Consider the following 14377-nt stretch of genomic DNA (forward strand, 5'->3'; position numbering starts at 1 on the left):
CAAAAAGGATGGTGTGCACATGATGCTTTTTGAAATGTTGGCATCGAAATCTCGAGATAGGGGAACAGCATATAACTGCATCGTACCGCTAATGTTACAATATTAGTACTTTCAGCACGTTTAATAGGGTCCTAAAGCCCTATGTCAATTTTTATGTACAACAGTGAAAACCCAATTAAAAAACCCGATTTAATATCACCAGAGGCGAAAAGCGTTTTTTCCAAAAGCAAACCATAAACCTTTCTTTTGTAAGAAAGGCAAAAAGTCAAACGCTCTCAAATAAAAGAGCGAAATCCAATCGATGTAAAATTTGTTGAGAAGTTTGATCGAGTCGTGAACACTCAGTTGGAAACATAAATTCGAGTAAAATTGTATATAAATCATTAGGTAGAATGATATTCTGAATAACCCTTGGAATAACCCCTCACCTTTTTTGAGAAATTTACTCTGTATATAAAGAAAAATCACACAGCTCTAACTTTTGAACCAGCGGTCTAATCAATACCAAAATTTACTCGAATACAGTTCATATCAAATGATTTCGATCGAGAATGGGCTGGGACTTTGAATTTGATGTTCAGTATAAGATTCTGTTTAAAACCAAAAATTTAATAGGAAAAAATAGAGTAAAAATAAGACGTAAAACACTAAAATGGCTATATCTCTAGAAATAAATTTTGGAAAAGCTTCAAATTTTGGGCCCAAGCAGTTTATGGCGCATGTTTTCGAGTGGCTTTTTGTTTGAAACTGAATTCTTTTAATTTAAGAGTGTTATCTTTAAAATAGTCCAAAAAATACCTCTAAAAATGTCTTTGACCACATTCACTGGTCGAAAATTGTGAATCGAAAAATAAAATGTATGTAAATGCACTGAAACCCCGATGGATTGACACCAATTGTTGTGAAATGAACGGGGTCACTTTTTAGTTTGACACCATTTTTGAGCAGAGCTGACACTTACTACCACACGTTTGGTTTGATAGTGGGAGTGAGTTTCGTGTAAAAAGTTACAGTTTGTCACTTTTTAGTATGACTTTGGCGCTTTGGCCGAGGGTTGAGTGTACCAGAGAAAAAAAAACTTGCATCAAAGTAACCGTTTTACCCCGCCGATCCCCGACAGTTTCGTTCAGTTACGTGGCACGACAGTTGACAGTTCGTCGTGTCACCCCGTCAAAACAGCTCTCCCCTTCTCCTCCCCTGACGTCCACAAGCAGGGAGGCTCAAATTTGACACTCGTTCTGTTTTCTTGAGGTGCACGTCTGACGTGGAAATTGCAGCGAAAATCCGAGTGAATTTTGCGTTTTATCCGGCCCATCGGTCGCGAATTATGCTGTAAAAGTTGTGCCGCGCCGTGAACGACATTTTAGTGATTCCAAACTAGCGTACGCGAAGGTAGGTTCCGGCCCGAACGGTCTGCCACCGCCGTGGGTGAAGAAATTTCACTTTCCTCGCTCTCGCTCCCTGCTCCTCCTCCGACGACAACTCTTGGCAAAAAGGCCAGGTTCCAAGTCATCGAATGCGAACGGGGCGCAAAGCGACACAGCAGACACAGCAAATAATTATTGTTAAACAATTTTCTAACTTGTTTCATAACACACACCAAAACTGGACCAGCAGCAGCAGCAGATTAAAAGCATCATCACTTGCGTTGCTGATAATGAATCCCCCGATGAGTGCGTACGGGCAGCCGCCCCAAGGGTGGCCACAGCAAGGCGTAGGACAAGCGGCGGCAGCAGCGCCACCACCTTTGCCGCCCGTCAATGGGGCTCCGCAAAACGTAAGTTTGCTCTTGTACTGTTTTTTTTTTTCTGCCAGCGTGTTCAATAAATCAGTGTAAGCGATTATCCAGATTTTTCGAAACTTAAAAGAGCCTGAATAAAATTTATAGTTTTGCTTGATTGAGCTTAGTTGCCCTATCACATTTTGACTACGTGTCACAACTCTATTTAAGTTATTAATGCCGTCAACTGGGATGAATCGGGATCAACAAAACGTTTTGTTGATTTGAAAATCATATTTTTTGTTGAATCAACGCTAAACGTCAAGGCAGCTTTAAAAAAAACAACAAAATACTTTTGTGGAATTGAGAAAATCAAGGTTTGTTTCAACGCAATTTAATTGTTGATTATATTCAACCAAAAAATCGTTGATTCAAACCTCGTACAGGCTGATTCTACAAAACATTTATCTGCGTGTAGGTACCATTTCAGTATGGACATGGGCCAACCAATGACACAAAATGACTTCTTTGGTCATAGAGAAGGTCTTTACAAAGTTTGAGACAAATTATAAAAATCAAAAAAATATTAAAGGGCAAGGGTCTCATAAAAGACATAAAAAACATCATTCTGTTTGTTTGGAGGTTCTTGAATAAGCTTTCTGAAAAGTTATTTTTTTATGTAGATCCATCGGACCAAAGGTCTACATGGATGTTTTGGTTGGTTAAGATGCTAAAATAAAAGAAAAACAAAAAAAATATTTAAAAAATTTTAGAGTTGAAAACAATGCAAAGAAAGAAAAAATCTTAAATCTAAAATTGTATTTAGAAAAAAATCAAAAACTCTAAGATTCTAAAATCATAAAATTCTGGAAATAAATTTTAAAACTTTTAAACTCGTTCGAAATCAATTCAAAAAATCAGGGGGTATTTTTTATTTTTTTTTCAAAAAACTTCAAAATTTTAAAGGAAATAGAAGTCTATCCAACTGAAAACCTATCCAGGTTTTTAAGCAAAGATGGCGTTCGAATGGCGAACATCCAAAATCTTAAAATCGCGCAGTAGCACCAACATTAGAAAACAACTGTGGCTGTCATGCCATGGCACACTTTTTTTGGAATAATGGTACCACTGCGTGATTTTGACATTTCGGACGTTCACCAATCAAGCGCCATCTTCGCTTAAAAACCTGGATAGAAAAGCATTTTCCTTCGCTTTAAATCATGCTTAGCATGTCTAGAATCGATAAAAAATATTTTCTTTTTTTTTTGTGGAATTCCAATGTACAGGACCGCAAAAAGTTTTTTTCGGCGAAAAAAAATCTCTTCAATACTTGGGCATTTTGAAAACTGCAGGCCAAGTGCGAATGATGCTGATGATACCTCTTCAGTTGACGCTCAGGCGAGGAACATCCTGGAAGGAGCGTCACTGACTACGTCCGTAGTCCTGTTAGATCATACTTGATCAAGACAGTATAGATCTGGTTCCTTGCAAGTGTCCTATTTTCTTACCTCCACGTTGGCTTGGTTTTCATGATGACCTAGCTGGTGGCCTGTGGAAACGGATCGTAAACCTTTGACCAAAGTCAAAGTCGAGACGGCTAAAAGAAAGGGGCGCGACAATGTGGGAAAGGGAAGTAATTTGTGATTGTAGACGGTATTGTTTTGATTCGCAGTATGTTGAGTCAACTGCTGTGGATGTACCTGAAACATCGCACAACGGGGTTTCTCTTCTCTTCATTCTCAGCTACCACCTATCTTCTGTTTATTTTGTTTCACTGATTTTCTAACGCGGCTTCTGTTTACTATCCTCCATTTGATTTCGATTTTACTCATTTGATTCTTTTATTTCTCAACGCTTTTTCACTCTATTTTACCAATTGATGCTGCTGTAACATACTTTCTGCTTTCCCTTAATTTGGCAGCGATGTCAATTTTGTTATCATCTGCCTTTTCTTTATTTATCTATTTGAATAATTTTTCATTTGCCCTATAAATTGCCCTCAATACAATCTAAGCTTGTTTGTTACCTCTATTTATTAATTATTGTTAATTTATTTATCTACTTCATAAATTACTATCTTTCTTTTACTATTGATTCTTCAAATAGTATATTTCTTTCACTGTCCATTGTTTTCAATCTTCACCCTTTTCTTCAAACAAATGAGGTTCGAGCCCTTACTCAATTTTTGGAGTGATCAAAGAATTAACACAAATATTACTATTGTACTTTTGAAAAACTTTTATAAAATGCTTAGGACCAAAGTTGTAACAAAACACCGCGACAAAAGAAATAGTAACATAAAAACACGACTCAACACTAGGAAAGATTTCAGGAGAAAACAAAACACAGTAAAATAACAACTAGTTTTTGAATTCAAACTAAAATAAAACAGTTTTTGCTTTAATGAAAGTTGATAGGCACACTATAAATGGTTAGGCGCTTATACTTACATCAAACCCTACGTAATGTACCACCCCCGGCCGAGTTAAAATGCGTAACCGGAAAAGAAGGTGTGCATGCCTGGCACGAACACTCAAAGCGTGTTCTAGCGTGCTGCTCGTACTGACTCAGAGCAAGGGTGAGATGTAGGTGTAAGGGCAGTGCGTGTTCGTCGGGAACCTGGTGCATAAGATCGGTCAAGGCCCGTTCTTACACTGAAAATTGCGAATTGCGAATTGCGAATACTTGGGCATTTTGAAAACTAATTATTGCAAAACAACTGGGCAGGTGTAAAATGCACTTTAAAACACTTTTTTTCATTCAAATGTCGAGACCAATGATAATCTCAGATAATTTGATGAAAGTGAGGCATGGGACTCATCATTGGATGAGTTGTCCGAAATGTTAAAGATCTGCAAACTAAATTTAGTATTTGTAATTGCATTGCTATTCAGGGTTGTTACGGACGGCGCGGATCGCGCGGATTTGTTGACTAATTTTGCTCAGGCGCGGATTTCGCGCGGATGGCAATTTTGATAAATAAATAGATAATAAGATAGAATTACTTTCAAGTAGTAAAGAAAAGTAAAAATATTATCAAGAATTACGAGAATTTGTTTTTTTCCGTTGAGTGCAATTTCAGTTTCAATTATTTTTTAAATGTATGGTTTAGAATTTCTTAGATAAAATTATTACTACACTTAACTCATTTCTTAGTAAATCCGGCTCTGAATTTGTAATTTCTTTTGAGTTTTGAGTAATGTTTTTTTACCCTTATTTATTTTTAATTTTATAGTGGATATATTCATTTTACCTTTGAATTTTTCATGGGATTTACCCGTAGAAATATTTTTCTAAATTTAAACATTCTTGGCGAAAAATAAAATGATCTGAACATTCAAAAACTAATGCTCCATCATTCAAAATTAACAAATTCGAAACCTTTTTTATATTTTAATAGTTTTTTTAATCAATGTTTTTAAAATTTAGATTAAAATTTTTTCGAATTTCTAAAATCGTAATTTAAAAAAACCGAAATTTCTAAATTCAGAATTTTAAAAATCTGAATTTCAAAACTCCAAAAAACTACAAAAACAAAATTTAAAGAAAAATTAAAAATTAAAAATAAACAAAATAAAAAAAATCTAAATAAAAAAATCAATGTTTAAAAACTAAAAAATATTAAATTTAAAACAATTTTGAAAACAAAAAAAAGGAAATCTAAAAAATCTAAAAAAAAATCTTAGATTCTTAAATTCTTAAATTCTTAAACTGTTAAATTCTTAAATTCTTAAATTCTTAAATTCTTAAATTCTTAAATTCTTAAATTCTTAAATTCTTAAACTCTTAAATTCTTAAATTCGTAAATTCTTTTTTAATAGATAATTTATAAACTTTAAATTTGGATTTTGAATTGTTGGAGTCTTTGAATTTTAAATTTTTGAAAGTTAGTATCTGTTATTTTTTTCTGTATTTTAAAATTTTATATTTTGTTGTTTTTTTTTATTTCTAAAATTTAAAATTGAACTAAAAAAACAGAAACATGAAAAAATTACTGTGAAAACTTGAAAAACTAAAAATCGAAAAAGAAAATGATAGGAGGTGGTAGAATAAAGGAGCCACTACGCTACCGCAAACAAACGAACTCGCACTTTTTCGTGTTTGACAGTTTGCCAAACTCGCAAACTTATTTGTGACAAACTCGCAAATTAGGCAAAATGTATGCAGGCTGACGTTTGTACAAACAAATTCAGGCAAACTGTCAAAAAGTGCGAGTTTGTTTGCCGTAGTGTAATAGCTCCTTGAGAAAATGTCTGTGCGTGTGTATGTCTGTAAGTCCGTGCACCGAAAAAAAAAAATGCACTCGATTATCTCTGGATTGGATGAACCGATTTGGACCGTTCTGGACTCATTAGATTCGTCATGGTGTTAAACAAGACCCTAGCTAATATAATGAAGTTTTGTTAAGTTATGCTAGAAATATGATTTTAACAAAGTCCGAAAGATTGCAAAAGGGTGGTTTCTGAAAGGTATTTGAAAGACTTTTCTAACGAGTCCAAAACATTGAAGGTCTGACAAGCCTATCAAACGAAAAATATAACTTTATCAATTTCTAAAGTGTTTCTAAATATAATATTTCAACTAAACACTACAATCTTGTTTGCAGCTTCCAAACCAATTCCAGAACATGTCTCTCGGTGGCCCTCCACTCAAGCACGAGCAGGCCCCTTTCCCGAACCAGCCGATGGTCGGGCGCCCACCTTCCGGCGCGCCACCTGTCGCTCCTGGGGGCGGCATTCCCGGTGGTTTTCCACAGCAGCAGCAGCAGCCGGGCCAACCACCGCTGCAAAATGGTCCTCCGCCTGTCGGCCAGCCTCCGGGAATGGCGGCCAGACCACCCGTCGCTCCGAACTACGGCCTTCCCAACGGTCATCAGCAAAGCATGCAGCCTAACCAACCCGGAATGCCACCCAATCCGATGGTCCCGGGTCAACCTCCCATGCAGTATGCTCCACCGCAGCCCATGGGCGGACCTCCCAGACCGGGTCAACCGATGCCGGCCATGGGCCAGCAACCCAACTATCCTCCTCAGCCGTATCAACAGCAGCAGCAGCCGCCCCAACAATTCGCTCCGCCACCACTTCAAGCTCAACCGCAATTTCCACCGCAGCAACAGCAGCAGCAGCAGCCGTATCCCGGTCAACCGGGAATGCCACCGATGCCGGCACCTCCCGGCCAATACCCACCCGGAATGCAGCAACCTCCGATGAGTGGCCCTGGCATGCCGCCGATGCCGAACGCCGCTCCCGGTGGCTATCCGATGCAGCCCGGCCAGATGCCACCGCAGATGCAGCAGGGTGGAGGCGCTCCGCCGCACATGTTGCCACCCCACGGTCGCGGTTATAATGTGAGTTTGATTGTGGCGATTTCTTTCGGGGAGAATGATTTTTAATGTTCTTTTTATGCTTTTAGCAACAACCTGGTCCGCAAGGATACGGTCAGATGCCGGGACAGCAGGGTCCGCATTATCCGCCTGCGCCGGCACCGCCGGCCCAGAATCGACTGGATCCGGACAGCATGCCCAATCCGATTCAGGTGATGAGCGAGAATCAGCGCTCGTGCGGAGGAGAGTTTGCGACGAACGCGGCCGGACTGGTGCCGCCGTTGGCCACGACCAAGTTCATCACCCAGGACCAGGGTAACTCTGGGCCGCGTTACATGCGTTCGTCGATGTACAACCTCCCGATCAACACGGACATGATGAAGCAGAGTGCGGTTCCGTTCGCGTTGATCGTTTCGCCGTTTGCTCGTGCCGCCGAGAAGGAGCTGGCCCCGCCGATCGTCAACTTTGGCGAGCTGGGACCGATTCGGTGCATCCGCTGCAAGGCCTACATGTGTCCGTTTATGCAGTTCATCGACGGTGGACGTCGCTTCCAGTGTTTGCTGTGCAAGGCCACAACGGAAGTTCCGGCAGAGTACTTCCAGCATCTGGATCACACCGGCCAGCGAATGGACAAGTACGAGCGCCCGGAGCTGGTGCTGGGAACGTACGAGTTTGTGGCCACCAAGGACTACTGCCGGAACAACACTCCGCCGAAGCCACCGGCGATGGTGTTCGTGATTGACGTGTCGTACAACAACGTCAAGTCCGGGCTGGTTCATTTGCTGTGCGCGGAGATCAAGAATATTATTAGCCACCTGCCCGTGGACGAGGGCCAGGAGCGCACCTCGATGAAGGTCGGCTTCATCACCTACAACAGCTCCGTTCACTTTTACAACTGCAAGAGCAGCCTCGCTCAGCCCCAGATGATGGTCGTCGGCGATGTCCAGGTAAGGGTCAACTTCTAAAAGCACAGCACAGAATCTAATTCTTCCAAACCTTCTCCTACAGGAAATGTTCATGCCCCTGCTGGACGGCTTCCTCGTCGATCCGGAAGAGTCCAGCGTCGTGATCGACGCGCTGATGCAGCAAATCCCGAAGATGTTTGGCGACACGCGCGAAACCGAAACCATCCTGCTGCCGGCGCTGCAGGCCGGCCTGGAGGCGCTCAAGGCGTCGGACTGCGCCGGCAAGCTGTACGTGTTCCACTCGTCGCTGCCGACGGCCGAAGCGCCCGGCAAGCTGAAGGCCCGCGACGACCGCAAGCTGCTCGGTACGGACAAGGAGAAGACGGTGCTGAGTGAGTAGAGAACGATATCTTGTGGGAGAAAGAGTTGGTTTCAATAAGTTCTTCTCGCTCAACAGCGCCGCAGTCGACGGTGTACAACATGCTCGGCCAGGAGTGCGTCGGTGCGGGCGTTTCCGTGGATCTGTTTATCATGAACAACTCGTACATCGATCTGGCGACCATCGGGCAGGTGTCCCGGTTGACCGGAGGTGAAATCTACAAGTACACCTACTTCCAGGTAAGAAGGCAACTACAGCACTGTTTCAACGAGTCACTCCAACTTTTTTTTTCTCGTAGGCCGATATTGACGGGCAGCGGCTGGTGAACGACCTGATCAAGAACATCTCGCGGCCGATCGCGTTCGACACGGTGATGCGCGTGCGCACGTCCACCGGCATCCGGCCGACCGACTTCTTCGGGCACTTCTTCATGTCCAACACGACAGACATGGAGATTGCCAGCGTTGGTAAGTGTGATAAGGGCGTCTCCACGGCTGGGGGGCCAACTGCAAAGCTGTCGCGGTAGCAACTTTTGCTCCCAGTTCATTGGGATTTCACATTGCTACTCCGTTTTTTCTGCGTGTTTGCTACCGTGTTAAAAAAAATTAAATCATTTAAAAAAATTAATCATTTACATGTAAAAAATAATTGAAAATTAATTAATCTATTTCAAATTTTATTAAAAGTTTTTGTCCCTCGGCTCTGGCCATGGTAAAATTTCAGCATTAAAAATTTAGAAGCAATAACTGCCGTTCTACGCATAATTGTCCCATGTTCAAAAAAGTGCAACTGAGAAAAACGCGTTTGAAATTTTTCGACCGATTTCTGTGTTTCTACGCATAATTGTCCCGTGGGTTCCTATTCGCCCTATGTGTCCCTAATTGCCCCAGTTAACAGTTTATCGCCCTTATTTGTGATTCTCTTGCTATACAACAGGTAAACAAGACATAATGCTAAGTAAAACTAATGATTCCGTGTAAGAAAATACTTGGTGGGACAATTATGCGTAGAAGTTCAACGATGGGACAAACAGACTTGGTGTTGTTTTTGATGAGTTTCCGAACAAAGTTCCAGATTTTATGTGTTTTTCTTAAAGTACACATCAGACTAAACTTAAAAATGACATAAAGTCAAAATCGTCAAAAACTGACATGGGACAATTATGCGTAGAACGGCAGATAACTATCACAAAATGCTTTTTACATTTTAACAGTTACACTCAACCCCCGGTGGTTGGTCACTTTTTCGATTGACGCTTTTTTAGTTTGTACCCCGTTGGTTGGTCAAAGTCAAACTAAAAAGTGACAAACTGTCACTTTTTACACGGCGCTCACGCACACTATCAAAAGAAACGTTTGGTAGTGTGTGTGAACTACGTGTGAAAGGGGTGTCAAACTAAAAAGTTATTCCGTTCGTTTGACAACAGTTGCTACAGTCCAGACTCGATTATCCGAAGGTTTGTATGGAACTTCGGATAATCGAATCACGAACAAAATAAAAATCGTATTTTTTATATTCTTATTTTGTACATCAACTAAGAGTTCTGCGACCCAATTTATGTCAAATTTGAATAGTTGATTGCCTATTAAATAAAAAAATGCATTTTTTTTTCAATATTTCATCACTGCTTTTTTGGTCACCATCTTGGATTTAAAAATTATAAATCATTTAAATTAGTTTATGGGTCATATTTAAGCTCAATAAACAAAAATAAGACAACGAAAAAAAAATATTTTTCGTTGTTCGATTATCCGAAGTTTCGATTATGCGAAGTGATTTTTTCCGAGGTCTTCAGATAATCGAGTCAGGACTGTAGTACCAAAAATCTGCAAAATATCACTGAATTTCATTCAAAATCGTCCCGAAAAATCAAGGGACAAACAAATTCTAAAAACTTTAACATTTTAATGGAAGTAGACGTCTAATCAACTGAAAACAATTTGAAGTGCAATTGCCTGCATTTTAAATCTAGAGTTTTTTTTTAATGTTTATTACTATTACCTTTCATACTTTCCAACGGAAGGCGTTATCAGACAAAAACATAAAAAATCAAAAAAAAATTAAAATTAAAAAAAAATAATAATAAAAGAAATAATTTTAAAAAATAAAAAGACTTCAAAAATACATAATTTAAAAACATATTATTTTAATTGAAAAACATAAAAAACTGAAATAGAATAAGGCAGAATTTTTTTTAAATAAAAACTTTTAAAAAAAATCACAAATTTATTTTTTTAATATAAAAAATATTTATACCAGCCTTAAAGAAAATTAAAATAATTTTGAAAAATATCAAAAGTTTTTCATTTAAAAAAAACTAAAAAAATAGAAAATTTAAAAAAATCGAAAAAGCTAATTCAAAAAGTCACAACATTTTAAACAAAATTATTAAAAAAAATAATTCATTATTTTTTTCCATTAATAGGAATTAAAGATTTAAAAAAAATCTATTTAAAAAAAAGTTTTTTCTTCATTAAAAAAAAAAGTTTTGAAATTCCGCTGTGAAACAGTCAAGTTTTCCTGTCCTTCTGGAGAAACAAAACGGCCTACTTTTCCCTACCAAAAGTAACAGAATGGAAAATAATTACCTTACAATAATACTGTAATGGTGCTGAAAAGTTGAACTTTTCAACACTATTATCGAAAAGTAACAATTTTCAAAAAAAAAATGTTTTGAAATATGAATTTACTACACACATGAATGTTTGACATAAAATTCCATTCTATAAGCGTTTTTTGGAATTGCAAAAAAATATTGTAAGCAACATATTGCAAAACTTGATTATTTCAGCACTCGTCGTATTTATCCATAAATGTACGATTTGTGCTGAAAAAATCTTCTTTTTGCAACTTGTTCTACTATTAAAATAATTAAAAATTCAAAAAAATAAAATAAAAACAATACAAAAAAATAATAAAAAACATTCAAAAGAATAAAGAAATAATTAAAATCATAGAAAATAAAAACAAATTGAAAAAATTTCAAAGGTTTAAGATTTTAAAAAATAAAACAATTAAACAAAAGAAAATTTAACAAAAAAAGCCATTATTTAAAACAACAAAAGGAGGTATTAGACTATGACAAATAAGCTTGTATTTTTTTCAACATTTGTTTGCAGAAACGTCAGCCTGCATAGGACATTTTGCTTTGTTTGCGAATTTGGCAAGCTGTCAAACATGTTTGTCATAGTTTTATACCTCCTAAAGCTTCAAATCATTGTCAAAAAATCTCTAACAAAACCAAACAGATTAAAATTCTTTTAAAAAACATAACCAAATTTTTCAAATTTGATTGGCACCCAGCCGTGGATACGGCCTAATACGAGTTTTGTAGAGTTGATAACTAACACATGTTTGCCTCTCCGCAGATTGTGACAAGTCGGTGGCGATCGAGATCAAGCACGACGACAAGCTGACCGACGAGAACGTGTTCATCCAGGTGGCGCTGCTGTTCACTTCCTGCTCGGGCCAGCGCCGGCTGCGCGTGCTCAACCTCAGCCTGAAGACGTGCAACCAGCTGGCGGATTTGTTCCGCAGTTGCGACCTGGACACGACTATTCTGTTCTTCGCCAAGCAGGGCCTGTTTAAGCTGCTGGAGAACAATCCGAAGGCGATCAAGGACAGCCTGATCACGAGGGCGGCCCAGATTCTGGCCTGCTACCGGAAGAACTGCGCATCGCCCACGTCCGCCGGCCAGCTGATCCTGCCGGAGTGCATGAAGCTGCTGCCGCTGTACATTTCGTGTCTGCTGAAGAACGACGCCTTCTCGGGGGGTTCGGACCTTACGCTGGACGACCGATCGTACGTGATCTACTTTGTGCAGAGCATGGATCTGCTGACGTCGGTGCGGTACTTTTACCCGCGGTTGATGGCGGTGCACGACGTCAACGTGGACGACTCGAATGTGCCGGCGGCCATCCGGTGCACGGCGGACAAGATGATGGAGGATGGTGCTTACATTTTGGGTAAGAATTGGGCGCCTGAGCTGTATATAGCAGAGTTCAACGCAATTAATCGCTTTCAACTTTTTTTTTGCAGAAAACGGTATTCACATGTTCATGTGGCTCGGCCTGGGCCTGTCGCCCGAGTTTACGCAGTCGGTCTTTGGCGCGCAGTGCACCCAGCAGATCGACACCGACCGTACGGGTTTGCCAGTATTCGATAATCCGCTGTCGAAGCGCGTTCGCGGCATCGTTGACAGCATACAGAACGAGAAGCACCGGTGCATGAGGGTTAGTAGCAAGAGCGATCATCTTCTTCAATTCTTCTCAACTTCAAAGCCCACTTTTTTCAGCTCACCCTGGTCAAGCAGCGGGACAAGCTGGAGAGCGTGCTGCGTCACTTCCTGGTCGAGGATCGCGGCATGAGCGACGGTTCCGCCAGCTACGTGGACTTTCTGTGTCACATGCACAAAGAAATCCGAACGTTACTGAGCTAGCTGGATTACAACGGGAACAGTTTCAGCAGTCGCTTCAGATTTACCCACAACAACAACAACAGCAACAACAACAACCGAATCAACTCAAATAACGCAGCGTCAACGATCAACAGCAACAACAACAACAACAACGTTGCCAATTGCCAGCGGTACGTACAGCCCTGCCATCATTACGCCGCTCCGCAACCGCCTCCACCCTGTGATGATGGGGAGGACGACGACGACGACGGAAACGACACGATCGAGGAGGAAAACGAAGATGATGGCGAGGACGAGGAAACGGTGACGACGGAGGAAGTGTACCAGCAGCACTGTGGCGGCGGCGGTCGGAGCATCTCGCAGAATCGGACCCGGGCGCTGCGGTACCGGAAAGCATTCATGGGAAAGTGGTAATAGTTTTAAACACTGTTTCTTATTATACATTTATTATTTTTTACTACTTTACGATTATTTTTCCACTTTAGAAGTATATATATTTAAATGAAAAAGAAAACCAACCAACCCCCAACCAATCTGTACTAGCGGTGTGTTTTGACTAGATGTTTATATTGAACGTGAAATGAATCAATTATCTAAAAACACTGAACACATTTACATAGAAAGAGAAGAGAGAGAAACACTTAATGCATTGCGATGATCAACAGTTTAAACAGTTTGGATGGAAGGTAAAATTTAAAATTTTATCTCCCACCACCAGTCCCAAACTTAGACGGTATTGGAACACATTTAGTAGTGGTGTTAGGGGTCGATTCGCGATGAGACATGAGGAAATTGAGTATAAAAAAACCTACACGAAGCATTACTACGTGAGACAAAAAAGAAACAGAGACACAGTTGAATAATATATTTGCGTAAAAGATATACCCTCAATCGGATTAAAAAACAACACAAATAGCAAAAATATACGAAATTATTATTACTATTGTAAAATGTGAAGGACATTTTTAATATTTGTCAAATAGATCAGAAAGAAATTCCTTTTAAGGGCTGAACAATCAGTTTCCCGTTCAAAACACAGGTTTATTTTTATTACTTATGGGAAAGTGGGACCTTGGGAAAATTTCACTTTGGGACGTCCACTGCACGGTTGAATTTAAAATTATAAAATTATGTTACAGTCATCCCACATATTCGGAACACCCACAAATTCGGAACACTTTTATGATAATTTGTCAATAGAATGCCAAAAGTAGCTATTCTGTCGACCTTACTATTTTTAGAACCTTCATTTGGACATTATCTTGCTATTTCACTAGTAAAATTAGTACCTTTTGAACAAAAAACTTCATTCCAAGACTATTTCATCCAGAGCAGCAAAAGACTGCCTCCAAATGGCCTGTTTCATAATTGTGGGATGTTATTGTGCCTCCCACAATCGCGGAACACCTGAATTTAACTGATATTTTCACAAAAAAAAGTTATCAAATCATGAATAAAACATCACTAAGCTTAAATTTCATTGGTTTCAGTGTGTGAAGTCATTTTTTGGTAATAAATATGTATTCCTGGAGAGATCCAAAGTTTGTTTACATCCGTAAGAAAAAAGTGTTCCGAATTTGTGGATTTCAAGGGTTAAAGAAATTCTTCAAAAACTTCATATAAAAGTTAAAAT

General features: G+C 39.5%; 1 protein-coding gene across 3 annotated transcripts; it reads left to right on the plus strand.

Moving 5' to 3' along the window:
- The first annotated feature begins 1199 nt into the window (after positions 1 to 1199).
- Positions 1200 to 13701, plus strand: LOC120422599 (protein transport protein Sec24C). Of its 3 annotated transcripts, XM_052707689.1 has the most exons (11): positions 1200 to 1392; positions 1618 to 1777; positions 6327 to 7067; positions 7133 to 7990; positions 8052 to 8340; positions 8406 to 8566; positions 8626 to 8794; positions 11696 to 12292; positions 12366 to 12559; positions 12622 to 12752; positions 12828 to 13701. In XM_052707689.1, exons 2-11 carry the CDS (start codon positions 1658 to 1660, stop codon positions 13156 to 13158), a joined length of 3591 nt encoding a protein of 1196 aa, XP_052563649.1. In that variant the 5' UTR covers positions 1200 to 1392; positions 1618 to 1657; the 3' UTR covers positions 13159 to 13701. The 3 variants fall into 3 exon arrangements, with proteins under 3 accessions (XP_052563649.1, XP_039442041.1, XP_039442033.1); XM_039586107.2 differs by having other exon boundaries at positions 1201 to 1392; positions 1615 to 1777; positions 12622 to 12927; XM_039586099.2 differs by having other exon boundaries at positions 1201 to 1392; positions 1621 to 1777; positions 12622 to 12927.
- The last annotated feature ends 676 nt before the right edge of the window (positions 13702 to 14377 follow it).

The sequence above is a fragment of the Culex pipiens genome, chromosome 2, assembly GCF_016801865.2.
Source record: "Culex pipiens pallens isolate TS chromosome 2, TS_CPP_V2, whole genome shotgun sequence".
NCBI lineage: Eukaryota > Metazoa > Arthropoda > Insecta > Diptera > Culicidae > Culex > Culex pipiens.

Coding starts and splice junctions, on each gene's coding strand:
- LOC120422599 (XM_052707689.1), top strand. CDS start 1,658: ATGAATCCCCCGATGAGTGCGTACGGGCAGCCGCCCCAAGGGTGGCCA. Junction 12,293..12,365: donor GGATGGTGCTTACATTTTGG/GTAAGAATTGGG, acceptor TTTTTTTTGCAG/AAAACGGTATTCACATGTTC. Junction 12,753..12,827: donor ATGCACAAAGAAATCCGAAC/GTTACTGAGCTA, acceptor CAACAACAACAG/CAACAACAACAACCGAATCA.